Here is a 27,473-nt window from a genome sequence, read left to right on the forward strand (position 1 = left end):
TGTTGATAAAACGCTGATATTATGGCAAACGTGTGGTTGACATCAACTGGCGACCAGTCTTTTATTTGTCTACAGTATGTGCTCACCTGCCTTGTGGGATGAACAGATAAAACAACATTCAGCAAAATTAGTTGACGATGATTCTATTTTCATCGATTCATGGCAAAACTATTAGACAAACTATTCATTCGCTGCCAACGATCATGTTTCGGTGCCATTGACAAGAATGGATGTACAATCGATTTTGTGTCTACGTGATCCTTCAGATGGTCTGGCGACCATTCCAGGATGCAGTGGTGGAATGTAATAAAGTAAAATTACTTCGTGACCGTACTTTAGTGTATCTGTACTTTACTTGAGTACAAATATGAAGTGGTACGTTCCACTTTTACTTCACTGCATTTGACAGCACGTACAGTGGGGAGAACAAGTATTTGATACATTGCCAATGGGTTTTCCCATTGGCAGTGTATCAAATACTTGGCGTGTGTGGCGGTCGGTTGCAATAACAGAGAAGATAGATGGAGAGACTTGAAGTTCTACCGTATTCTGAGAGACCCGGAGAGGAGAGCGAGATGGACTGCTGCAATTCAACGAGAAAACTGGGCTCCAAACGATTACCACGGATTATGTAGTAGTCATTTTATATCTGGTAAGATGCATTTAATATATATTTAGAGGGTTTTGGGCTGACAACCACAATTAAGATCATTGCTAGGCTAATCGCCAACAACATACCGTTTCAAATTCAAGATGCTTATTTCTTCCACCATCTTTATTTTTTGAATAATATTTAGCTGGTAACAAGTGAAAGAAGCTGGCCTCGTCTACGGATCATCGGTTAAACAGGGGTGTCCAAACTTTTTGCAAAGGGGGCCAGATTTGGTGTGGTAAAAATGTGGGGGGCTACCTGGGCTGATTTACGTAGAACAATACATTTAAAGAAATTTTAGCAAGCCCTTCTGTGTGTCACATTTGCTTTATTTTTTTTTTTTTTATTCATAATTTCAACAATCTCGCCTTTGTGGCGTTCTCTTTCGACCCTCGGGCTCTTGCGAAATACTGCTGCTGTGAAATTAAATTAGCTTGAAGTTGCTTTAATTTCTCGTTGCGTATCTTCCGCGACTGTCTCTTTGCAAATGAGGCAGACACAGTTGTGTATTTTATTGAAGAAATAGTCCAATATGCACCTATCCTTGACGCGTCGCAGTAAACTTTTTTTTTTATTGATTGTCGCCATTTTAGAAAATTGGAAGTAAAGGGTCACACGGGGTAATGTTGCTTAGAGTGCTGCTCTTAAAGTTTTTCAAAGTTTCTTGAGATAGGCTGAGTTTCTGTGGACAAGATAGTTGTAGATATCAGGGTAGCAGATGTCAGGCAGAGACGGCGAAGACAGCGGGTCGGAAAACATCGATTTAGGCATCAAATATGGATCTGGCGAATGGATAAACTGAAGCTTTTCCACATAACGCCTTTTATGCAACGCATTCAATGAGTTTACAGCGTCAGATAACACCGGGGCTTCCATGAATTGCTCTATAAATTGCATGACTAATTGAAACCATTGAGAATAGGGCTAAACAATGACGGACAATATGGCGGCCGGATACAGCGACACATCATTTTGTGACGTTGGTGAGTAGGGTCTTTAAAGACCAGCGCACACCCACACAGTGTCGTAAAGTCATCAACCAATCAAAAATCAATCTCCTGGTCGCCTGTAGATAGATTAAACAACATTTCTAAGGAAATGAATCTAGTTGTGGCTAAACAATAGCATATGACGTTAGCAATCGTGTGGCTTAGTGTAGCTATGCCCTACCTGTAGTGCGATTCATCACGTCAGTATTATATTTTTTTTCCATTTTCCTGTACTGAACTTTAGAACAATAAATATATCGCACAAAGAAACTCACAACAGTGTGATATTTTTTTCATTTTTCATTTCATTACCCATAATTTTAAAATTAATCTCATAGACTAATTTATGTGACTCATTCACTGCCAATGATCAGCGATCTTTCAACCTGACTGATGTCGACAGCTCCTCACATGTCATGTCATGATGTCATTCAGGACAGTAGAGCCGACTTCCATGTTTACATGCGCTTGCCATTGGCAGGCAACCAGAAGAGAAAAGGGAGGGGAGAGCACAGGGACACTACAGTACAGTAGTGTGTCCACGCGCTGATGACATAACTTCCACTTGCTGTGTTGACATGAGTTACCTGCATGTGTGCAGTTTGCACATACAGTACTGTACATACAGATAAGTGCAGATAAAAAGTATAGCAAGTCTTGGAAATACTCATTCACCCTTGAGTCAAAATCATAGGTGGAGTTTGTCTTTTGTGGGAGGTGGGGGAAAACATGTTGATGAACCCAAAACGCAGTGTCAGCAATAAAGTTCACTTACAAGGTGATATGCTCAGTGAGTAGTGTTATGGTCTCTAAGGCTACGTTCATACTACAGGTCTTAATGCACGAATCCGATTTTTTGTCATATCCGTTTTTTTGGCGTGCCCGTTCAGACTGCCTTTATCCATTGAGACCGTTCAAGTATTATGCATGCGCACTAATTCGCAGTCCGACACGCGCGAAGCAAGAAGACCCGCATGCGCAGAAGCATCAAAACAAATGACAGACGTCATCCGTCATTCCAGGGATATTATATTTTGCTTTTCAAAAGGTGGACACAAATAACAGACATAAATAATCCCCGTTTAGGCTTATATTCAAAGTTTATATGGATCGATAGCATGCACGCACTGTCCGTGCACGTCACACAGACATACGGGGAGTTTGTCCCGACTCTCGGCCGTGGAGGCAATGTTGAAATATTGCTCACTTGGAACAGAGAGAAAACTGAGCATTCTCAGGCTTATCCTCAACCCATTTTTATTTTTTATGACTGTTGTCAAGCTCAGCCCTTCCCCAGAAGCCCTGTTCACTTCAAGCTAGGCGCTAATAACGCACAGGTGCATCGCTACGGTAACGACTCTCTCGCTATTTGATGACGTAATTGCTGCATTAAATCCGATTTGCGGGACTGGACAGTACAGACCGCCGCGACAGTCTGGAAAAATGTGGCCCAGATCGGATTTAGACCACATACGAAAGTGACCCAGATCGGATTTGAAATGGTCCCGTTCTATGCGACTTGTCACGTTCAGACCGTCAAGTTAATGCCTCACTCGAGTCGGAAAAACACGAAAAAATCGGATTCGTGCATTAAGACCTGTAGTATGAACGTAGCCTAAGGTGCTAGTGACAAGATCTGACTCATTATGAAATACTTTGTAGAATTCTTGTTCATTTCATTCCAGGGTCTCTGCAAGGTTCAACAAGCCAAATTTAAAGAAACAGTAGGTATCTTTTCAACCTTTATAAAATATTTTCTTAACATTTGCACACAGCAAATGCAAAGCACTGGCGATATGAAGAGCTAAGACGAGGAAATACGACGAAGCGTTGTAGCGTTTGGCTTTGACGTTTAATACAGAGGGGGACGAGGAAAGGCCAATCTGTTTACCGTTTCTAAAAATGTTTGCAGCGGACAGCAGGAAGCCAAATCTGAGGTGGCTGGCAGGAACCCAGCCACACACAAAAAAACTAAAATGTGCTGACTGCATTACGGTATACGTCACTTCTCCATTTCTTCATTCAATATAAAGATGCGAACACTTTTGCACGAATTCTGCAAAGATGGCAGAGCAACAAAAGAGACAAAAAGTTTTGTCTGAGAAGAAAAAAAGGGAGGCTACCAGGATATACAAAATAAACATTAGCCCGGCTTTCACTCACTGTCGTGACGCCCCCCCACCCCCATTCCCCTCAACCGAACTCATCAGTGCTGACGAGTTCGGATGGGGTGGGGGGTTAGCCACACGGTTGCTAAACGTCATATGCTATTGTTTAGCCACAACTGGATCCATCACCTTATTACTATTCATCCTTCACACAGCCGCTGGAAACAGAAATGTTGTTTAATCCATCTGCAGGCAACCGGGAGATTGATTTTTGATTGATTGATGATTTTACGACACTGCGGGTGTGCGCTGGTCCTCATGGGAAACGCACTCTTCCTTAAGACAAAACACAACCGCTTTTGTCCACCGGCTAAAATCGACCAAAACTGAGAAGTCACCAAGTTTTTAAGACTTTGAAAAACTTTTTTAAGACCATAAATAAAATTTAAGACCCATTTCACATCTATGCTGGCAAAAAATGTACAAAAAATGTACAAAATATTTAAGGGAATATTATAGGCTCGGAATTACTACTACCAGCTCTTTCACACGGTGATACAAACGAGCATGAATTACTAATAGTAGTTGTAGTAATAGTAGTTGTGAAGTATTAAAGTAAAATCAATAGATTTTAAGAGGTTTTAAAATTGTTTATAAGACCTTTTATGAGATTTTAGGAGAATTTGAAGGCCTTAAATTCAAATTATTGTATTTAAAACCTTTTTTAAAGACTTTTTAAGACACTGCAATACCCTGTCATTTTTGTTGTTTGCTTTATTGCTTTACAACTTTTATTGACAACATTTTACCGGCTGAATCTTGATTTTAAATTCACATATAGGAAAGTCAATTACTTGCAATGACATGTTTCGGCCACTGTGGGGGGAAGGGGGCACTACTAGAGGAGTGCGAAATTTCCGATTCTCAGATTATTCGCGATTCAGCTGTGGAAGATTCGAGAACGATTCACAAACATCCAAATTCCGATTATTGAATTATACCAGGTAAAGCGGAAATAAAACACAGTCAGCGCGGTCTACAGGACGCAATGAGGAACGGACCGAGAGTAAATATCATGTTCAACTCATGCCGTTAGATAAAAAAAAAACAATAATACCTGACTGCGGCAGTCAGCCGCTAGAAACAGTGCCAGGTTGCTAGTTGCTACAAACATACGGTAACATACGGCTATGGTAGATATCACATATATCTAGATCTAGATGTGAAGTGACAGACAACGGCCGTGTTAGATCATATACCAAAAACTAGATGCGAAATGACAGACTTTCCGGCATTAGTAAACAGGCGCCATCTTAAAGCAGTACACTTCTCTAGAAGGCTCTGTTGTAGCGAACCTAATTACTTTTTATCTATAAAAATAAATAAATAAATAAAATTGGCAAAATCTTGACTTGAATCTATCTTTAAATGATGAAACAGTTTAAAAACTTTCACATCGAAAGTAGACAGAAGGGAAATTATGGAATAACAGGAGCAATTTTAACAACCTTAACGGTTGATTCACAACATTAAATTAATTGAATGTAGTTTAAAGCTGGCGATACAGAATGGGGACTTGAGTATTTTATTTACTGTGGTTAACGGTTAACTTGATACTGAAATAGTAGTTTGTTTAGCCTGAGAAGATTTTTGAACAATTTTGGAACTAGTGTACAAAAAATTCAAAGCGGGGGAGGGGGGCTGTGGCGCATCAATAATCGATTTATAATCGAATCGGAGCCTCTGAATCGTAATCGAGTCGTTAGGTGCCCAAAGATTCCCACCTCTAGGCACTACCCCGCCTGCCTCCCCACAATCTCCGCCCATGGTGAAAATAAACACATAAAAAGACCCTGATATTGATTTAATAAGGCTAGGCAAATTAACTCCGTTAATATGTCATTAATTAACAAACGTTAATTTACATAATTTTGAGTTACTATATGTAGATTATTATTTCATACATAGCACTTCAAACAAATGTGCTGATTACTACATTGGTCATGGTTGTACCTCCCATCATGCATTTGGGCATGGCTACAGAATCATTTACTGTAAGCTCAACAAATTCACTAGATGGCAATATTTAGTCACAATATACAAAGTCACTTTTATCCTTTAAGAATTACAAGTCTTTCTATCCGTGGATCCCTCTCACAGACAGAATGTTAATAATGTAAACGCCATCTTGAGGATTTATTGTCATAATAAACAAATACAGTACTTATGTTATGTTCTTATGTATGTTGAATGTATATATTCATCCGAGTTTTATTCATTTTTTTCTTAATGCATTGCCAAAATGTATATGATCGGGAAAAAATATTGGGAATGATTGGAATTGAATCAGGAGCAACAACAAAAAAGCAATCGGATCGGGAAATATCGGGATCGGAAGATACTCAAACTAAAACGATCGGGAGCAAAAAAACATTATCGGAACAACCCTATTAACTACTTTTGAATTCATTACTTAACAGAATGCAATTAATTGCAATTAATCACGATTAGTAAAGTAAAAAAAAAAAAACCTACAGTATAAGAAAAAGCTAGCCAATCTATTCAATCATTTCAAAATGAATTGGGCGTCTATCGCCGTCAATAGCACTCAAACAAGATCATTGGCTGTAAATAAGTCAATGATATATTAATCTGTAACCAAGGGTTTTTATAGATGAATCTTGACTAATTTCCCATTCAATCTAATTTTGTTATTAATCTATGAATTCTAACGCTGCAAGTCAAAATGTCAAAGCACGATACTTGACTGTAACTAAATCAATGATATATTCATCTGTCTACTACTACTACAACACACTGACACAATCCAACATTTCACTCTAACATTCCAAAATGAAGGATATTTTCTCTCTATTTCCTATATTTACATCCTATTTCTTTTCAAGTCTTCCACCATTTTTCAGTCCTCTCCCATTTCTGGAAGCTTCCTTTCTTGTCACGAACTGACTAGCATTCTCACAGCATTTCTTCTCCCGATTGTACAATGCATTCGGAGAGGTGTGAGCAACGTTCCCGTGCGAAGAAGAGAAGCGCGCCGGCCCCCCTCCCCGCAGCGGCACGTGACGTGGCGCCGGCACATGGCCCGAGCGTGTGAGGCGGGCGGAGCGCACGCATTTCAAAACATGCAAAGCAAACGCGCTCGGCACCCTCTCCCCCTTCCCTGGCTGCACAGTCAGCTCGCGTTAACTCTTCCCTCGCCACCATTACACGACGCAAAGTCATCGTATACGATTCCGTGGGGGAGGTAACGCCAAAGAACGCCATTAATTTAACTCATTGGCTGCCAATGAGAATGATACATAACCAATCCATTTATATTTATGATAGTAAATCACCTGATACGGATGGTTTTCCATATTAATGTTACCAAACAAAGGCTCAAACCATTAGCGCGGTGGCTGCCATTGACGGCGATTGACGTCTAATCTATTTGATTTGGGGAGGTTTACAATTCATATCAATGGATCGTCGAATTTTTGGACCATAAGACGCTACTTTTCCCGCCCCATTTTGAATCCTGTGGCTTATACTCCAGTGTTACTTATTTGTTGATTTATTTTGGTTAATAGGTAACACTTTATATGACAGCGACGTCATAAGACGGTCATAAAACAGTCATAATTATGCCATGAAACTGTCATGGGCATTAATGAATGCTTATGACTAGAGGCGTGTGAAATTTCCGATTCTTAGATTATTCGCGATTCAGCCGTGGAAGATTCGAGAACGGTTCACAAACTTTCAAATTCCGATTATTGAATTATACCAGGTAAAGCGGAAGTAAAACACAGTCAGCGCGGTCTTTGTGACGCAATTAGGAACGGACCGAGAGTAAATATCATGTTCAACTCATGCCGCTAGATAAAAAAAAAACAATCATACCTGACTGCGGCCGACAGCCGCTACAAACAACGCCCGGTTGCTAGTTGCTACAAAAAAAAGGCTACAGTAGATATCATATATATGTAGAACTAGATGCAAAATGACAGACGACGGCGGTGATAGAACATATATTATTGAACAGAGATCCGAAATGACGGACTTGCCGGCATTAGTAAACAGCCGCCATCTTAAAGCAGTAGACTTCTCTAGAAGGCTCTGTTGTAGCGAATCTAATTAACTTTTTATCTAAAATACTCCTAAATCGGCAAAATCTTGTCTTGAATCTATCTTTAAATGATGAAACAGTTTTAAAACTTTGACATGTCAAAAGTAGACAGAAGCGAAATTATGGAATAACGGGAGCAATTTTAACAACTGTAACGGTTTATTCACAACAATAAATTAATTGAATGTAGTTTAAAGCTGCTGATATAGAATGGGGACTGGAGTATTTTATTTACTGTTATTTTTGTATATTTGTTTACTGTTATATGTTAACTTGATACTGAAATAGTAGTTTGGTTTAGCCTGAGAGGATTTTTGAACAATTTTGGAACTAATGTACAAAACATTTAAAAAAAAAAAAAAAAAAAAAAAAGGAGTGGGGTGCATCAATAATCGTTTTATAATCGAATTGGAGCCTCTGAATCGTAATCGTAATCGAATCGTTAAATGCCCAAAGATTCCCAGCTCTACTTATGACAGACGTCATGACGTGTCATTCATCAAATTTTGTCACCAACTCCATTTTTGTCCAGCTCAGACCTTTTACATCCATTCAAAAGTGAGATTATTTGCCGGATGACACTAAATGACATCTGTCATAAGCATTCATTAATGCTCATGACAGTGTCATAATTATGACAGCCTTATGACATCTCAGTCAAATAAAGTGTTACCAGTTAATATCTTTTAGTGTAAATATCCCATCATACAGTGAGGACAACTGCGGTTTAAATTAATTGCAATATTTTGAATAGATTAACCTAGCAAATTCATCAGTTAATAGCAACCTTGGTCAACAGATTTCTCCATCTTTAACTCATTCACTGCCAAATGATCATATTTAATTTGAATTAGCCAATCGTGCAAGTAAATATAACGCCCTCGAATATGGACAGAAAGTCTTGTAGTTCTTAAAAGATAAATGTTAATATGAGTTATAATAATTTGATATTCAAACCCCTCTGAATGTTTTCGTTTAAAAAAATTCTGAAAAATGAGTTCAACTAGTAGGTCGCCATTGTTGTTGATGACGCATTGCACTCTGAGCGTTGACGACACTGTGTCACTGGTTAGCTACATAAACATGTAGTCGGTTCTGCCCTTCCAATTTGTACCCGAGCGGAAAAGTGATGAGCAGGACAGCACGGATATTTCAAAAAATGAGCAGCAAAAGCAATTAAATGAAGGTCTCCAACGGGATTCAAACCCGTGTTTCCCTTGCGACAGACGAGCGCAGAAACACAACTCAAAGGAAAGTGCGGCTAGCTTGACCAGGGAATTAGAAAATGCGGCTCACTTCAGACAGCAAGCAGACAACAATAACATTGGGATTGCGTACCAATCAACAAAAAAACAAGTGATCACGAAAAGGGAGACACAACAAGGATCTGTGACAGTAGGTCAGGATCAATACAAAACCAAAAAAATGAGGGAAAACAGCGGTGAGAGACAGACAAACAAACAAACAAAAAAACAAGGCAATGATGCAACTAGCAACGAAGGGATATACAAACTGTCAAATGGCAGCAAGTTAATTTCTCGGCAAGCCGCCTAGGATCGGTTTCAAGACTGCTGATGAGCTGGATGAAGGTACAGTATGACATTGGGAACTCATCCCACATCTCTGTACCAAAACAATCTGACCAACAACAAAATGTGACAAAATCATGCCAGTCGTCAACTAACTTTGCTTGCTAGCCAGCACAGCTATTCTCCCAGTCCAGTCCAACAACATTATCACCCCCAGCGTGCATTGCGCATGTAAAACATGGCCCCCTCTGTTGGTCAAAACATGTACTAAATATTATAAATTTTTAAATCAATAGCAATAATATATGTGTTACTAATGATGTTTTTAGTATAAGATAAAAATTGTGGATTATTAAAGCTTGCAAGTCTTGAAGTCTGAGGTTCACTTTAAACTGCATATGTAGTTAAGCACCTTTTAAAAGGAGATACACCAAAAAAATACAGTGAAAGACAGAATTGCTTCAGGACGGCTATATTGGTAGAGGCAAAATTACCATAAAAGGCAATGCATGAACATTTAAGTCATAATTTGCTTAGCTCTTAAGCAATTTTTAAAAAAAGTTTATGCTTTGTGAATGTCAACGCATCATCTGTGAATTCATTTCCATTGATGGCCCTGGACGTCCAAACCATTCCGTTCGTTCATTTACCACTTTCCCAGCCCAAATGGATTAGTCGTTTATCGCTGTCAATGGCACTGAAAGATAAGCATTTACAGCCATCGACTAATCGTCACCAACCCTCCCTGTCCAAATGGATCGGACGCCCATCACCGTCGATGGCACTGAAAAACAACCATCCACCCTCCATCATTCTTTCTTTATCATCACATGATTCTTTCAATCCGACCCTTTTTCTCTCGGCTCGTAAGAGCGGAGCGAGCGCGGCTTCCACCGCGGGGACTTCTGGCTGGATGCTTCACATGAGGCCGGGTCACGTGTTCCTGGCGCGCACGCACGCACACACACAAGCGCGCACGGATGAGAGCGCATTACGGCATGCGGACAAAGAGGACGCTCATCTACGCGCATTCAAAGCTGCCGCTTCTGGGTTGTGGATTCTTTCGGTCAGGTTGCAGCGGCCATGTTTGTATTTATTTCTATTTTCTTTTGGGCTGGCAGCTGCTTGGTGTGATGCGCAGTCACGCAACTGTGTCTTCCACCATGATGTGCACATTCTTGAGTGCAGTCAGAATGGTGGACACTATTAAACGTAGTAGAGCTGCTACAGATTATTTAGATTGTCAACTGATTGGGGAACTAATTGGTTTATATGTAAATTGCGTGTTAGGTTCTTGTGGTTTTATGTAGACACAAAAAGATGAATTCATTTGTAGTTTGACAAATTGGTTGACATATTTGTAAATATAAGAAATATCTTATAAATGAGATATTGTAATATCGGATTTCATTGAGGACTACAGAAATCTGGCTATTTATGTTTGTTTTATTCCATTGTATCCATTCATAGTTTTATTTTAATAAATAAAATTTATAAAGATTTATTTTTTTTCCATTTTATTTATTTATTTTAATAGGGAAAAACAAATATATCCTATCGAATAGAATAATTACTGTTATAATTATTAATTAATAATATATATTATTATTTATTTATTATGAGAATATTTATTACTGTATTTGTGTTATTTTCATTCATTAGATTTTTTCTAAAAAAAGGTTTATTTTATTAGGGGGAAAATTAAAGATAAAGACTAAATTTAAATAGAATGTTTATTGTTACAATTAATAATATTTATTATTATTCATTTATTATTATCTATTAATAGAATATTACTGTATTTTTGTTTTTTTCATTGTGAATGTTTTTATTTTATTTAAAAGAAATCAGTTATACTTTTGCTTTTTCAAAATTTAAATAAATCAAAATTAAAACAATGCATAATAAAATAGAATATTTCAAAAATATGCAATACATTTAATAAGAATATTTATGAGTATTTATGTGTTTTCTTTGTATTTTTTTTTTTAAATTAATAAAATTTATAAAGATTTTTTTTCATTTATTTATTTAATTAGGAAAATAATTAAAAATATAGAATACATTTAAAGAGAATATTAATTGTTATAATTATAAATATTTATTATTCATTTTTATTACTGTACATTACTGTATTTGTTTTTTTATCTATTTTTTTAAACTAAATACAACTTTTTTTATTTAAAAGAAAAAGGAATATTTGCAGTTTTGCTTTTTTTTATTTAAATTAAATAAATAAAACTTTTTATTTAAATAAAATAAATAAAACTTAAAACAATTCATAATAAATTAGACTACTTAAAAAATACATATTACATTTGATAAGAGAATATTTTTTGTTCATGTTTTTGGTATTGTTTTAACTGAAACAAATTTTGAAAACATTGTTTTTATTTTGTTTGTATTTAGTAAACGAATACCTAAAATAAATACCTAAATAAATAAGCGTATTTACTCTTTAAAAATCCTTAGAAAAATAGGCTAACAATGTCTCTAAATACAGTAGTTGCCAATTATTTTGAGCCATCAATTTATTGTGGCGGACCTACTATATAAAAAAAAAAAAAAAACTTTAGAAGAATGCAGACTCACCGTGAAGACACTCAGGTCCTCCCATCATGCCTTGCTGCTGAGGCGGCGGCTGCGGTTGGACGGTCTCCAATCCCAGCAGTGAGGACGAGGACGACGACACGGAGGAAGACGACGAACACGGCGAAGGCGAGCCGGGCGGGCACTGCGAACTCTGATTGGGCACCGCCGACTGCGAGCTCTGATTGGGATGCCAAACAAAGACGGCTCACCCTTTTGACCTTCCTACATTTTTGCACTTCCCGTTTGCCATTTCCTGTTTCCTACCTGTGAGGGGATCTGCGCGCTGGTGGAGCTGGGCCCGTTTCCGTGCATGCCCATGCCATTCTCGGTCAGGAACTCCTCCAGGTCCATGTACTGCAGTTGGAAGAGGCCGCCGTCGCAGGGCAGCGTTCGCTCCCACAACAGCGGGCCCAGAAAGGCCGACTGTGAATTGGGCCGCAGGGCGGCCGAGCCCAGGCCGCCACCGCCGGGCCCGCCACTGCCCAATCCTAACGAATCCTCATCCGAGTCCAGAGGTTTGTCTTTATCTGCGCGGGAGGAAATTTTGTCGCCTGTTAGCATTTTAGTGCGGCTAAGCACAATTAAAATTGACAATCCAAACAGTTTGCACAGGGAGGTTAGCATGCTAACCAAAGTTAGCATGTTAACATTACCAACCGCTTGATAACCTGAATTTACATTCAACAAATACACATGTGAGCATTGTAGGAATACATACAAAATAGTGCTGCAATGATTAATCAATGAAATCTAGTAATTCGATTAGAAAAAAAGCTTCGAATCAAAAATTGACCGCTTTGATTATTTGTTAAAGAGAGTGGCGTTGTAATGGTTTGTTTTGAAAGTGTTGCCTTTAGTTTCATTGATTTGAGTAGAGACACTGCCCTCTAGTGGTAACAGTCAAAATGACTTAACTCGTTTATATGGCTGAATCCAACCGGCCCCCCGTTGAGACGAACAAAAGGTACGTTTTTTGTTCGAGCAAACAGACTCCATAATGATATTGACGGGTCAGATTGGACCTTCACTGCGCCACGCCTTCAAGTAGGGGGCCATCCCACAATCCACTTCAGTTATTCGCAGTCGGTCGTAGCGACACATAGGGCGATTCAACGCCGGATTTAGGTTGAAAAAGTACAAAAGCTATACTGCGTACAAACAGGAAGGATTGTCTCAGGAGTGATTTTTTCGAGGATTCAAGGTAATAACAAATGCTCACTGCCTGTTTTTTTGCTCTTTTAACAAAGAATCGAGACGTTCATATCTAAAAGGAATTCGGGGATTTAAGCTTTTATTTAGAAGAACTTTCAACGTAAAAAGCTCTTTATTGTAAGGCTGCCGCCACATTGACTAACAGACTAGCATCGTACTTTGACATATTTACGTTAAATAAATGCTAACTGCTTGTTTTTTGGGGTTTTTTTTGCTTTTAACCAAGAATCTAGACTGTTTTACATCCATATCTATAAAGAATTCAGAGATTTAAACATTTATTCACAAGAATTTTCACCGAAAAAGCTCTGTTTACTTATGGCGGCCCCCACATTGACTAACAGACTAGCATCGTATTTCGACATATTTACAAAACAATAAATGCTAACTGCACGTTTTTCAGGGATTTATGCATTTATTCACAAGAATTTTCAACGTAAAAAAGCTCTGTCTTTGATTCCACTAGGTCAGCTTTGACAGCCACGCCAACAATGCTAGCCCCCTATTAAAGGGGCCCCGTGTCCCGGCAATATCATTATGACGTCTATGGCGCTAATATGTTTGTTGATGCATTAGTGATTTGGTTTGGAAGTGTATTTAGCGTTGTTTTGGTTTTTTTGGGTGGGAATATGTGTTTGAACGATCTTTTAGGAGCATTGAAAAAATAAAAATAGAATAGCATTTTAACATCTTTAGTTAAAGCAACACTAGGTAACTTTTCAACCTTTATATTTTCAACATTTGTGATAATATGTCGACTTGAATGATTTTATATCTTGAGGGGGTCCGTAGCTTCCTTAAGGTAAAACACTACCGCGTTTGTCCACCGGCGTCGCTAAAATCGACCAAAACTGAAAGCCTACCAAGTGTCGCTTTAAATCTCATTTATTTTTTGTATACCGCTTGAAGCTAATATTAGGTATTGTATTTTATTTTTTTCTCCTAAAATGCATTAAATGTTCATAATCCAATTTCTCGATTATTTCAACTAACTAATCGATAGATTAATCGATTATTTAAATAATCGATAGCTGCAGCCCAAATACAAAGCATAAGTGTAGAAGTACATAAATTAGTATTCGTAAAAAAAAATAATATAAGAAAATGTCATCGAAAAATACATCTAAAAATCAGAAAATCATAAAATATGTTTTAATTAAAAAGGTAAAAAAATAATAATAGAATATTTATATTATACTTAAAAATATACATTCAAAATACAGTATATACATTTAAAAATAATTGATATTGATTTGATTTTTTTTAACTTTTCAAATTCCCCAAACCCTCATTGACTTAAATTAGGTGACATTGATGTTGATAGATGTGCAATCCATTTAAGGTTGGGAGGTTGACAGCAAATAAACTTTTCTTTTTTTTTAATTCAAAAAGTGTTCCCAGCCATCCAAGTTCATATGAATTTGACGTCTATTGCTGTCAATGGCACTAAAACATAACACTCAGTGCTAGTCATCCCAGTTCAGATGGATTGGCCGTCTATCATCGTCAATGCAGTGAATGAATAAGTCTGTTGTTATCTTAATCTATTTTCACACCACCATTAGCGAATTTTCCGCCAGTGTCGATGCTAACACCAGCTAACACTAGGATACAAATTGGCACTAATAGTGAATGTTGCGCACGTTGTGGCTCGATGGCACGCTCTCTCCTCTCGCCATGGAAAGATATACGATAAGAAAGTAGATGCGGCTCGAGATTGCGCAGAGTGACCTTTCACCCTTGAAACGAACGGCGCCTATAAATCAGCAGTAAGTAAGCGCCTGCATCCAGCTGCTGAGCAAAGAGAGAGGACATTTGAATCGTAAAGGATTAAGGCTGAAGCGGCGCCGACTCTATAATCTCATCCGTCCACTTCATCAAAAACGACAAATGCCGGGGCCCGCTTTATGTTGACTATCAGACCAGTCGCCAGCTAATGTCACTGTTGGCAAAAATACAACGAAAGGCCACAAATAGTCAAAAAAAACAGACAACTCCATTGGTTGCTGTTCAAATCTTCGTGGTGGTTGATTGGTCGCGATGGACACGCTTTGTGTGGCGACAGGACGTGCGCAACTATCGGCTTGCTCATGCAAATTGGTATTTGGACACGTGTGAAAATAAATGCAAATGCAGTGGGGAAATGAAGCGATGTAGAGTACATGTAGACAATCAATGGACTGGTCACCGGTCAATGATTGGAGACATGTAGACAAATGGAATGGTCGATAATTAACTCATTCACTGACATTGACCAGTGGCAAATCATGAATTGGTTGGCCACCTCACTGGCCATCCCACTTGCCAGTATATCGTTAGATTGTTGTAGCATCAGTTATGCCTTTCATCCCAAATGAATGCATTTATTTTGTTTTGTTAAATGTAGGGCTGTCAAGTTTATTGCATTAACGGGCGGCAAATTTTTTTTAAAATTAATCACGTGAAAATATTTATCGCAATTGACGCATTCGCAGTACGACTCATTCACGCATTGCCGCAAACAGCCTACAATGGCGTCGTTTTACTTCTATACAGAGATAGGAGGCAGTGTCAAGTGAGTGGAGTAGATAAAAGCGTTCATTGGGGCCGTGCTTTTAATTGGCAAAAGCTTTGTCATCCCTCCCACAGCAATTATAAATATTGTAGGAAGCGACGTGGGGAAGAATGACAGGAGTCGATCTTTTTCTTGACACCATGTAGTGTACCCAACGCAGAGAAGATATAGCATTTCCAGCCACCACACACAGTCATGGTTGCACCACTTCCCATCATGCATTTGGGCAGAACAGTTAAGTCGCTACAGTATCATTTACTGAAAGCTCAACAAATACACTAGATGGCAATATTTAGTCACAATATACAAACTCACATTTATCCTTTAACAATTACAAGTCTTTCTATCGGTGGATCCCTTTCACAGAAAGAATGTTAATAATATTAATGCCATCTTGTGGATTTTTTATTATAATAAAAAAAATACAGTACTTATGTACAGTATGTTGAATGAATAAATCCGTCTTGTCTTATCTTTCCATTCCAACAATAATTTACAGAAAAATATGGCATATTTTAGAGATGGTTTGAATTGCGATTAATTACGATTAATTAATTTTTAAGCTGTGATTAACTCAATTAAAAAATTTTAATCGTTTGACAGCCCTAGTTAAATGTACACCTTATGCCTAATATATACATAACACAATAAAACAGAATTGTTGTGGATTTCCAAATGTTGACTGGACAGTTACGGACTATGCAAATTTAATCATTAGTAACATCAAATATTACACAATACACCAAAGTGTATCAGTAGCCGTGTCCTTAAGTCTTTTTGATAGTTCTCCCCTGACCTTTTTACTGCAATGTTATAATGAAAACCTGAAATTATAGCTTTTAGTTTTGGCCGCCCCAAGATTTTAAGTGGCCCCATCTGGCCACCCCTATGAAAAATTTCTGGAGGCGCCACTGACATTGACAAGTACTGACGTCCAATTCATTTGAAGTTGGATCGGTTTGCAAGATTAGATTTCGTATATTAATCGAAGAATTAGTGGAAAACGAATCTATCATTAACTCAATGATGGCTTATAGATGTCCCATCCACTTGAATTGGATGAGGTTGGCAATGCATTAATTGGCGTAATTAGATTATTTGCAATATTAGTCAAAAGATTAATGTATTCATTGCCAGTGAATATGTTTCTGTGCCATTGGCAGGAACCGACGTCTAATCTATTTTGCCTAGAATTCTAGTGCTGCAACGATTAATTGATTAGCTTGCGTATTTCCATTAGAAAAAAGATTTGACTCAAATTTTACTCCTTCGAGTATAAGTGGCGTTGTAATGGTTTGTTTTGAAAGTGCATTTAGTTTTATTGATTTGGGTGGATACAATGCCCTTTAGTGGCAACAGTGATTATAACTCATTTAACATGGCTGAATCCAGCTGCTCCCTGTCAAGACCAACATAACTTTTTATTGGACCTAATATGTTTTTATGCATTCATAATTTAGTCTATAGGTATGTTCAGCCATTTTTGTGGGAATAAGAATTCAAACAATTTGTTAAAAGCATTGTAAAAAATATCATAATCTAACATGGCTGGATCCAGCTGCTCCCTGTTAAGTTTTTGTTTGCGCTAACATTATTGTTCATACATTTGTAATTTAGTTTAGAGCTATATTTAGCCGTTTTTTGTCAGGATATGTGTTTGAATGATTTGTTAAGAGCATTGTAAAAAAAAAAAAAAAAAAAAAGTTGTCATTTATAGCAGTTAAGCTAGCGGATTTTTGCTATGCCAGTTAGCTAATTGAGCTCTTGTTGCACTTAGATCCTCATTCATTTATTTATTTATACCGTTTGAGGCTAAGCTCAGGTATTTTATCTTTTTAAACAAACGGTTTTTTTTTAACATTTAATGCTCCTTTGAAAGTGCAATCTTAGCAAGCTTTTGTTTTTACTTCTCCTAACATTTATTCTGCAACACATTAAATGTTCCTAATCCGATTACACAATTATTCGAACTAACTAGTTGATTAACTGATAACTAAAATAATCGATATCTGCAGCCCTATGGAATTCATATCTTATTTGCAAAATTAGATTAACTGCATATTAAATTCCTTAATTATTCAAACAACTGGTCGAAAGATGACTCTCACTGCTGCAATGATGATGTTTGTTGACGTCCGTTTTGATTTGGTTGGAATTTGTAGATTAATGTAAAAATCAGTCAAAGGATTTGTCATCAACTCATTCACCCTAAATAATCGTGTTCCAATGCCAATGACGGCAATACACGTCCAATCCATTTTGACTGAGGAGGCTGGCAGCGTTAGAATTTATAGATTACAGTGATCTTTCGCGCTTCAAACTTTGCATCCTCAGTCCATCTTGATGTTTTTTTTCAATTAAAATAAACAAATAAATAAATAAATAAATACTTTATTTTATTTAAAAATGTTAAAAGGAACCTCGGACTGAAAGACTTTCAGGCTCTAATCGTTCTCTTTTACTGAAATATGTTATTAGAAAAACATAAAATATTGCCATTGATTCAAAAATCTATAATATTTAGTACATGTTCTGACCTACGGAGGGCGCCATGTTTATGGACGCTCGGGGTGATGACGTAGATTGTCACTGTCACTTGACGATACTACCAGCTTAGTGCAATTCCTTCTACGCGGCGAGACGTCCAACACATGCACTCATCAGTAAAAAAGGGCGAGTACTTACTATTTGTGTTTTTATGAAGACTTATTACCTTTTCATTGCCTCAAAATACTTTGTGCATGTGTTTCTCTCTCATACTTTTAAGCATTATGCTTTCTTGTTTTCTCCTTTAAAGCTGATTGTTGATCTGTTGACCACATTAGTCACCTAGCATGTTTAAACCACCCTTATTTGATATTACTATGTTTAATTATTTTCTTAAGGCATCTTTTGTATGTTCTGTCTGTATGCATCTAAATAAAACATGCTGAAAGCTCGCGGTAGTACTTTGGGTGTCAAATTTGACTATTGTCGGATGTTTCGCCGGTGTAACACATTTTGGCAGAACACCGTTTTTTCCCCCTACTCTCGTCTCATCCCATCTGTACTGTTCATTTTGCTTTTGCTGCTTGTTTTGTGAAATATCGACAGTGCTGTCATGCTCATTAATGTTCCTCTTGGGTTCAAGGGTTGAACAGATGACATGTTTAGTCATACTCTGGAAGCCCTGCAGCATAACCCAGTGACGTCACCGCCCTGCGACGTCAACAACAACAGCAATCTATTAGTTAAACTAATTTTACAAATTGTATAAAAACGAAAACATCAAAAGGGGTTTCAATATGAAATTATTTTAACTCATAATAATGTTTATCTTTTAAGAACTACAAGTCTTTCTGTCCGTCGATCCCTTTAAGATCTATGCATGTATACCAGGCATGTGTCGGTATGAGATTCTGACAGTATGATAACCTTAAGCCAAAATATCACAGTTTCACAGAATTGCAATTTAAGCTCTAAAATGTGTTACATTATTGCCATCAGAATAAGAATAATTGAATAATTTGCCATAAAAAGCATGTGTGTATGACTCGTATCATGTTTACATTATACACACATGCTCTTTTTTTAAATACAGTTGCCAGAGAGAAAAAAACACGTTTTACCACCGCTAGACACACTAAACACGCTGGAGTTACCTCTTGTAGCTGGTGGGAAATGTTCATGACAGTGTTTACAAACCTTTAATTGTGTGTAAATGCGAAATCATTTTGGAGCTATTGCCTCCTCAGGAGCAACCCTACACAAACATGTCAGTTGGCCTTCCTTTTCTACGCTTCGGCCGTCTGTAACTTTTCTGTAGCCGAAGTATTCCCATACCAGCAATTTCATTTTCTTCAATGGGGGAAAAAGTTCTGTTTCACCTCCTCTAGCCATGGTGTAGCACAGCTGACACATTGATACTGAGCAACAACCGGTGGGGGAGGGTTGAGCCTTGCAGCTGCAAGCAAGGGATTTCTCCATACAATTTTGGGTCATAAAAAATAGCTAATACCTTAGGGACGGTATGACAGAAAATGTTTGCTGTTTTGAAACCGTGACGTTTTCATACCACGGTATACCTTGAAACCGGTAATCGGCACATGTCTAATGTATACATGTACACATCATTGCTTTCCATGATATACTGTATATCACATTTATATCATAATTATTACATCTGTAGTGCTTAAAAACAATTTTTCAAATATACATATAAGAGTTATTTTTAGGGCTGCAGCTATCGATTATTTTAGTAGTTGATTAATCGATGAACTAGTTAGTTTGAATAATCGAGTAATCGGATAAGGAACATAAAAAATTAAAATACCTGAGCTGTGCCTCAAACGGCATAAAAAATTAAAAAATGAGGATCTATGTACAACTAAAGAACAATTGGCAAACTTACATAGGAAAAGTCTGCTAGCTTAAATGCTATAAAACGCAAACGTTTTTTTTTTCCCAATGCTCTTAACAAATGGTTCAGACACATTGTCCCACAAAAAACAGCTAAGGTTACTTTACGAATGCATTATTGAAAAAAAAACAAAAAAACTTTAGCTCAAACAAAAATTTAGCTTATGGTGGTCTTAACAGGGAGCAGCTGGATTCAGCCACATGAAATGAGGCAGACTAGAGGGCAGTGTGTCCACCCAAATCAATAAAACTAAATGCAAACACGTTCAAAACAAACTATTACAACGCCACTTTAATTAAACCAATACTCGAAGCAGCAAAATTTAATTCGAATCTTTTTTTTCTAATCGAATACTCGAGTTAATCGATTAATCGTTGCAGCACTAGTTATTTTGTTTTTATTTTGTTTTTAATTATACTTTGGCGAAAAACATGTCTAATATGTATCTCTTTCCAATAATGTTAAATCTGGATAAATACATTGAACACACCCCAAAAAAATTTAAATGTAAATAAAGTACGCCTCTACTTCTGGATTTTTGATTTTCGCAGTTGGGGGGGGGGGGGGGGTCCCCATTAATCACAAAAAACGAGGGATCACTATAATCGCAAAATCAGTTGGAATCAGATAAATTCATAAGTTGTATCAATCATTCACATATTCGCTGCGAATGATCATGTTTCAGTGCCATTGACGACCATAAACGTCCATTCCATTTCAACTGGAATGGATGAACCCCCAGTTGAAACTGATTGGACGTCCATCACCATCACTGGCAGCCAATGAGTTGGCGTTGGTAGGACGCTGGCCCTTTAAAAATGACGCCGGCGCACGTGCACGAGCACGCACACACGTGCACTCTCACCTTTCATCTCGCAGCAGTCTTTGGCGCCTCTCTGGTCTGCTTTGATTGGCAGCTGGAGGAGGGACTTGAGATTGGACATGGACGTCAGGTGTCCACCCGGGGGGCCGCTCGAGGCCGGGTTGGAGGCCCCGAACTGGGGGCTGGCCCCCGCGGGAAGATCCGGCGGCAGGAGCTGAGCGAGAGGTCTGGACATAACTTCCGACGGAACGGGGAAGTTGGAGGGGGGAAGGGGCCAACGAGCCGCTGGAGATCAAAATAATCCAATTAGCGCGCCGTCAAAAAGGTGCGCGTGCACGCAGCCAGCAAGCGTCCTTATCTCCGAAACGAAGCCATAGCTGCCGAGACCCCCCTGGGGGCTCGCCTCCTCTCCGGCGGGCCTCTGTGGTCGCTTCCTCCGCCGACGCGCGCTGATTCCCGGGGGCGCGCGTCCACTCGAGCGCCCCTGCGCCCGGTGGGCTCGACGTCTCGTGCACGTGAAAGTTGCGCGAAGGACAAGACGGAGGACGTCGTCGCTCAAAAAAGACAAAAAGGGAACAAGTGTCAACATAAAGAAAAGCCCAAAATCCAAAGGAGAAGAAACAAGATGAACGTGATGGAGGGATGCTGCTCTGCTCACACAACCAATGCTCTCGCTCTCTCACGCACACCTCTCTCTCTCTTTCTCGCTGTCAGCTGGAACCAACACGGGCCGCTCGGATGACGTCACAGCTCAGGGAAAAGGTGATTTGAATAGGATGGCCACACCCCTGCTGCCTTCAGGGCCTGCAAAAACATCGGGAAAAACAAAAACATCCCACACTCTCGTTGTTTTTCCATCTTAGCGAGTGTATTTACGTAACAACCGTAACATAAATCATATATTAATTACTAAAACATTTTTAAAAATGCATCATTAAGATTTGAGTCAACTTCCCGTTAATAAACATTCACGAAACGTTTTATCCGACGCATCTTAAAGCTAGCAAAAGGTTTCCGGAAGCCGATACAGCACAAGCCGCGCCCCTGCTTGGAAACCCTGATGCGATTGGTACACAACACAGCAGCCTCCGCCTTCTTAAAAAATTAAAAAACAATTGACACGCGCTCAACTGTCAAAAGGATTTAAACCCAAATTCTATTCCTCATAGACATACACACGTCCACTCGGAACATATTCATGTATGATACACGGAACCACACACACACGCGTATACAATACACGGAGTAAACACTTGAGTATAAACAAAAAACGACCAAAAAAACACACAAAACCTTCACGCAGACACCCACAGTTACACGCGCTTACGAACAAACCAGACACGTTGCACACGCGCCTCGTACATAAACACACACTGGGGAACACACGTCCTCCGTCCACACACAACGTGAGACGGCAGAAGTGCGAACACAGGCCTGTTACGTCACAGTGCGTGAGAACTGTACAAACGCCGCCATGTTGGTTCGATTGGCTCGAAGGCGCGCTCACGTGAGGGGCAGAAGAAGAAAACTGCGCGCGTGCGTTGTTCTCCCGCCGAGTGCGCACGTGTCGCCAGCACGCGCCGACCGGCGACGGAGCCTCGCGCCGATTGGCTGAAAGTAGGTCACTCCCGGAGCCTCTGCCGAGCTTCTTATTGGCGGAAAATAGGTCACAAGCCCCGCCTACAGGGTTCCCTTGCATGCTAAGGCCACGTGACGTGGAAAAAAAAAGTGACAAACATTCAACAGTTTGTCACTCAAGACAAACATCTCGTCTTCCCGCCAACATTAAAGATCAGGATTTAAAGGAACAGCAACTTGGTTTAGTAGTTTCCTCTTTTTCCATGTTATATATGCTTTTCCTTGGATTTTCATACTTTTTTTTCAAGAAATAAAAAAAATTATATTCTACAAAAAAAAATGAACATTTATATACTTTCCAGTTAATTATTTGTATTTTTAAATTAAATATTCCTATACTGTATCTGCTACTATTATTGTTTGACATACCTTTACCAATTGTTTGTTTGAAGTATTGGTACTAGTACTCTGACTTCTGGGAATACCAAGCAATTCCTAGAAAGTTCTGAAAGAGTTCGTGTGGACACAAGCAAGCAGCTGACACCACGTGACAGGAAAAACATTCACAGCGTTTCGGTACAATCAGCTGTCAAGTCAGTCTTACTGAAATGGCGCCATCATGCGGCCAACTTTTGACATTGTAGAATGTTTGGCCCAAACTTGAATTCATTTCGTTCTCATTCGTTAACAACAGGTCGGTAGTAACGCGTTACATTTACTCCGTTTACAATTACTTGAGTAACTTTTTTGAGAAAAATGTACTTCTTAGCGTACTTTTACCACGCAATACTTTTTACTTGAGTAGATTTGTGGTGAAGAAGAAACACTATGACTCCACTAGTTTGGGCCACACTAGAGCTTTAGTCTACTTTATTTTTGCCAGAGATGCCCACAGTAGCTGTGTGTTTCACCAATGAGACGTCGCAAAAATCACCATAATTATACCAATCAAAGGTAACAATGTTTTACTCCACTAGAGGCGCTCATGCTCTTTGGATGGGTGAGTTTTAAGTGTAGACATGTGCCGAATGAATACAATTACCGGTTTCGAGGTATACCGTGGTATGAAAACATCGCATTTTCAGAACTGCAAAAAATTTCTTATTTGCTATTTTTTACATCTCAAAAATGTAGGGAGAAATCCCTCGCTTGCAGCTGCAAGGCTCAACCCTCGATGGCTGGAGGAGGTTAAACTCCTGAGCTCCCCCCCTCATCGAAGAAAATAAAATTGCTGGTATGGGAATACTTCGGCTTCAGAAAAGTTACAGACAGCCGTAGCTTAGAGCAGGGGTCCCCAACCTATTCCACTAAGGCACACTGTGGGTGCAGGATTTCATTCTTACCAAACAAGATGACAACACTTTTTCCCCAATCTGGTGTTTTACAAGTGCAATCAGTTGATTGCAGTCAGGTGTGGCTTGTTTTAGCAGAAGCCTCATTGGTTCAACTGTCTCTGCTGGATCGGCTGGAACAAAAACCAGGACCCACAGTGTGCCTTGAGGACTGGGTTGAAAACCCCTGGCTTAGAGGAAGGCCAGCCGGCATGTACAGCATGTTTGCGGAGGGTGGCTGCCAAGGAGGCAATACCTCCAATATGATTTTACATTCGTACAAAATTAAAGGTTAGTAAACACTGTCATGAATATTTCCCACCAGCTATGAGAGTTAACTCCAGCATGTTTAGTGTGTCTAGCAGTGGTAAAACATTGTTTTTTTTTATCTCTCTTTCTGGTAACTGTGTTGAGAAAGAGTGCTTGTATAATGTAAACATGATACGAGTCATACACACGTGCTTTTAATGGAAAAGAATACAATTATTTTTCTTTTGATGGTCTTAATGTTGAGCTGTGGGTTTAGGCTCACCTAAAGACTGCATTTATTTATTTGTTTATTTTGAAAATATTTTATAAACATTTTTTAAATTTAACTTAATATTATACTTATGTTACAGTTTGCTAAAATGTTTTGAAACATAAAAATCCTGTTCAATGGATTTCAGAAAAAAATTTACCCCGGTATTTCAAAATAAAACATTTTAGAGCTGTACTTGCAGTACCGTGATAGTTTGGCTTAAGGTTATCAGACCGTCAGAATCTAATACCTGCATATGCCTCTTCAAGTTTTGTTCTGGTCGGAATTCTATTATTTTTGTGTCATGTTTTTGGCTTAATATGATCATTGTGATGGTTTTTTTTAAAGTATTGTCCTTTGTAAAATTAATCTTTGCCTTTTATGACTGAGAAGCAGAAGCGTCTGACATGGCTAAGGGACAGCTAAGCTCTGGTTCGGCCCAAAAGAGGATGTAAATTAGTGGTTAAGTATGTAGATACTGTTTGTAGAGTTATGTTTCACGATTTACTATGGGAAGTGTGGATACGTTAGCATTTGTAGCATTTAAGCTAGCGGACTTTTTTATGTAATTTTGGGTGGATTTAATTTACTAAATTTACTTATTGATTAGTGCTGCAATGATTAATCCATTAACTCCAGTAATTCGATTAGGAAAAAAAGCTTTGAGTCACATTTTGCTGCTTTGAGGATTTGTTTAATTAGTATTAGGAGCGGGAACCTCTTGGTACTTCACGATACGATACGATTTGTGATGCAAAGCTCACGATAATGATCTCACGATATGGCGATACGAGATTATCGATACATTGGTCAGGAAATCAACCTAAGATATTCTACAAAACGACTAATAAACAGAAAAACAAGCTTCTGTTGTGAATTGGAATGAGTTTACCACTAGTAGACATCTAATCCATTTGAACTGGGAGAGTGGCAGTGAATGAACGAATGTTTATTCGCTGCCATCCCTCCCACTTCAAACGGATTGAACGTCTATGACCATCAGTGGCAGCCAATGCTAGGCAACGAGGTAATTTTGGGGCATTTCAGATCATTACTTTATTGATTTTGAGTCACTTCCTGTTGATTTTGGGGCATTTTATGAGTCACTTCCTGTTGATTTTAGGTTACGGAACAGGAAGTGGCACAGGAATCTCTCAAATGAATAGGCAGATACCTGTAAATGCACTAAAATGAACAGAAATTGACTTGTCAATGGCCTGGAAATCAGAAAGAGTGACTGAATGCTGTGGTTCTCAAAAGAATGAATGTTCATTCGACCCTCCCAGCCTAAATGGATTGGGCGTCGAACGCCATCAATGGCAGCCATAGTTAACTGAGAGATTATTATAGTTGAAGATTTTGATAGCAACTTGTTGGTTCCTTTTTCTTTTTTTTTTTTTTTAACATTGACACCTTTTTAAAACGATATCTCGATTCTTGCAGGTGCATATCGATAACCTTTTGGGATACAAAGTATCACGATATATCACCATTTCGATATTTTGTCACACCCCTAATTAGTATGGTATTGTAATTGTTTGAAAGCGTTTGCATTTAGTTTTTTTGATTTGGGTGGACACACTTCCCTCTAGTGGCAATAGTGAATATGACATTTCATTTAACATGGGTGAATCCAGCTGTTAAGACCAACATAAGTTTTTATTCGAGCTTTTTCCCCCCCTGCATTTGTAATTTAGTTTATGGGTATATTTACCAGTTTTTTGTGGAATTATGTATTTGAACGTTTTGTGAAGAGCATTGTTAAAAACAAAAACAAAAAAAAAAACAAAAAAAAACTAGCATTTAAGCGTGGGGATTCTTGCAATTCAAGTTAGCCAAATGTGTTGTTGTACAGTATTTTTTTTATATACCGTAATTTTCGGACTATAAGCCGCTACTTTTTTCCTTCAATTTGACTCCTGCGGCTAAGAGTCCAGTGCGGCTTATTTGATTTTTTCTTGGGGGGGGGTGTTAATAGGCAACACATGCCTCCTAGCATGCATTGCAGCACTATAGATGTAAATAGCAATCAAAATTCATGTTCTGTTCTTATTTATTCAGTTACTGTTCCAGTTGTTTCATTAATTGCTTGTTATGGTAATTTGGTAACACTTTATTTGACAGCAGCGTCATGAGACTGTCACAAGACAGTCATAATTATGACATGACACTATCATTGGCATTACTGAATGCTTATGACAGATGTCATTAAATGTCATCTGGCAAATTATGTTACTAACTCCATTTATGTCCAGCTCGGATCTTTTACATCCATTCAAAAGTGAGATAATTTGCCGAATAACACTAAATGACATCTGTTATAAGCATTCATTAATGCCCATGACAGTGTCATGTCATAATGACAGTCTCATGGGGCCACAGTCAAAGTGTTACCAAATAACATAACTAGCAATAATGAAACAACTGGAACAATAACTGAATAAATAATTAGCACAAAACATGAATTTTGATTGTTATTTACATCTGTTGCGCTGCAATGCATGCTAGGAGGCATGTTGGACAACAGTGTTGACAGCAGGTTGCAGAAGAGATTGACGGTCTCCCCCAAGGGAGCAGTGATGGCCAAATGAAGCTTCTTGAAGCAATGAAGCTTAGCAGCCAATTGGTTCAAAGCTTCATGGTGGTTCATTTGTTCTTCTGACCGTCGTATGATGCCGCAGTCTAATGAAGTGTTACTGGTTAATATCTTATGGTGTAAATATCCCATAATACAGTGAGGACAGCTGCGGCCTATAGTCCGGTGCGGCTTATCTGTCACATTTGGTGGGTTGCGGCATATAGTCAGGTGCGCCTAATAGTGCAAAAATTACGGTATATATACACATTTTGAGGCTAAGCTCAGGTATTTTATCTTTAAAGTGTAATTCTGCATAGTTTGAAAAAACACTCGTGAAATGTATTTTGTTGTCACACTGAATGCTCCTTAGAAAGTGCAATCCTTGAAAGCCTGTTTTGCTTCTCCAAAAATTTTTCCTGCAGCGCATTAAGTGTTGCTAATCCGATTACTCAAACTAACTAGTTGATAAATTAATCGAT

The 27,473-nt window shown here is 38.5% G+C and overlaps 1 protein-coding gene across 1 annotated transcript in view; it reads right to left on the bottom strand.

Annotated features, from left to right (window-relative positions):
* Nucleotides 1-22,573, bottom strand: part of dbpa (D site albumin promoter binding protein a) — a 32,675-nt gene extending 10,102 nt beyond the window's left edge. The window contains exons 1-3 of the mRNA XM_057828214.1: nt 21,030-22,573; nt 12,264-12,526; nt 12,000-12,177 (exon numbers count right to left, since the gene is read on the bottom strand). Of these exons, the coding sequence (XP_057684197.1) occupies nt 12,000-12,177; nt 12,264-12,526; nt 21,030-21,222 (634 nt within the window). The 5' untranslated portion in view covers nt 21,223-22,573. The remainder of the gene's footprint in view (nt 1-11,999; nt 12,178-12,263; nt 12,527-21,029) is intronic.
* Between the last annotated feature and the right edge of the window lie 4,900 nt (nt 22,574-27,473).

The sequence above is a fragment of the Corythoichthys intestinalis genome, chromosome 22 (genome assembly GCF_030265065.1).
Source record: "Corythoichthys intestinalis isolate RoL2023-P3 chromosome 22, ASM3026506v1, whole genome shotgun sequence".
In the NCBI taxonomy this organism is placed as follows: domain Eukaryota; kingdom Metazoa; phylum Chordata; class Actinopteri; order Syngnathiformes; family Syngnathidae; genus Corythoichthys; species Corythoichthys intestinalis.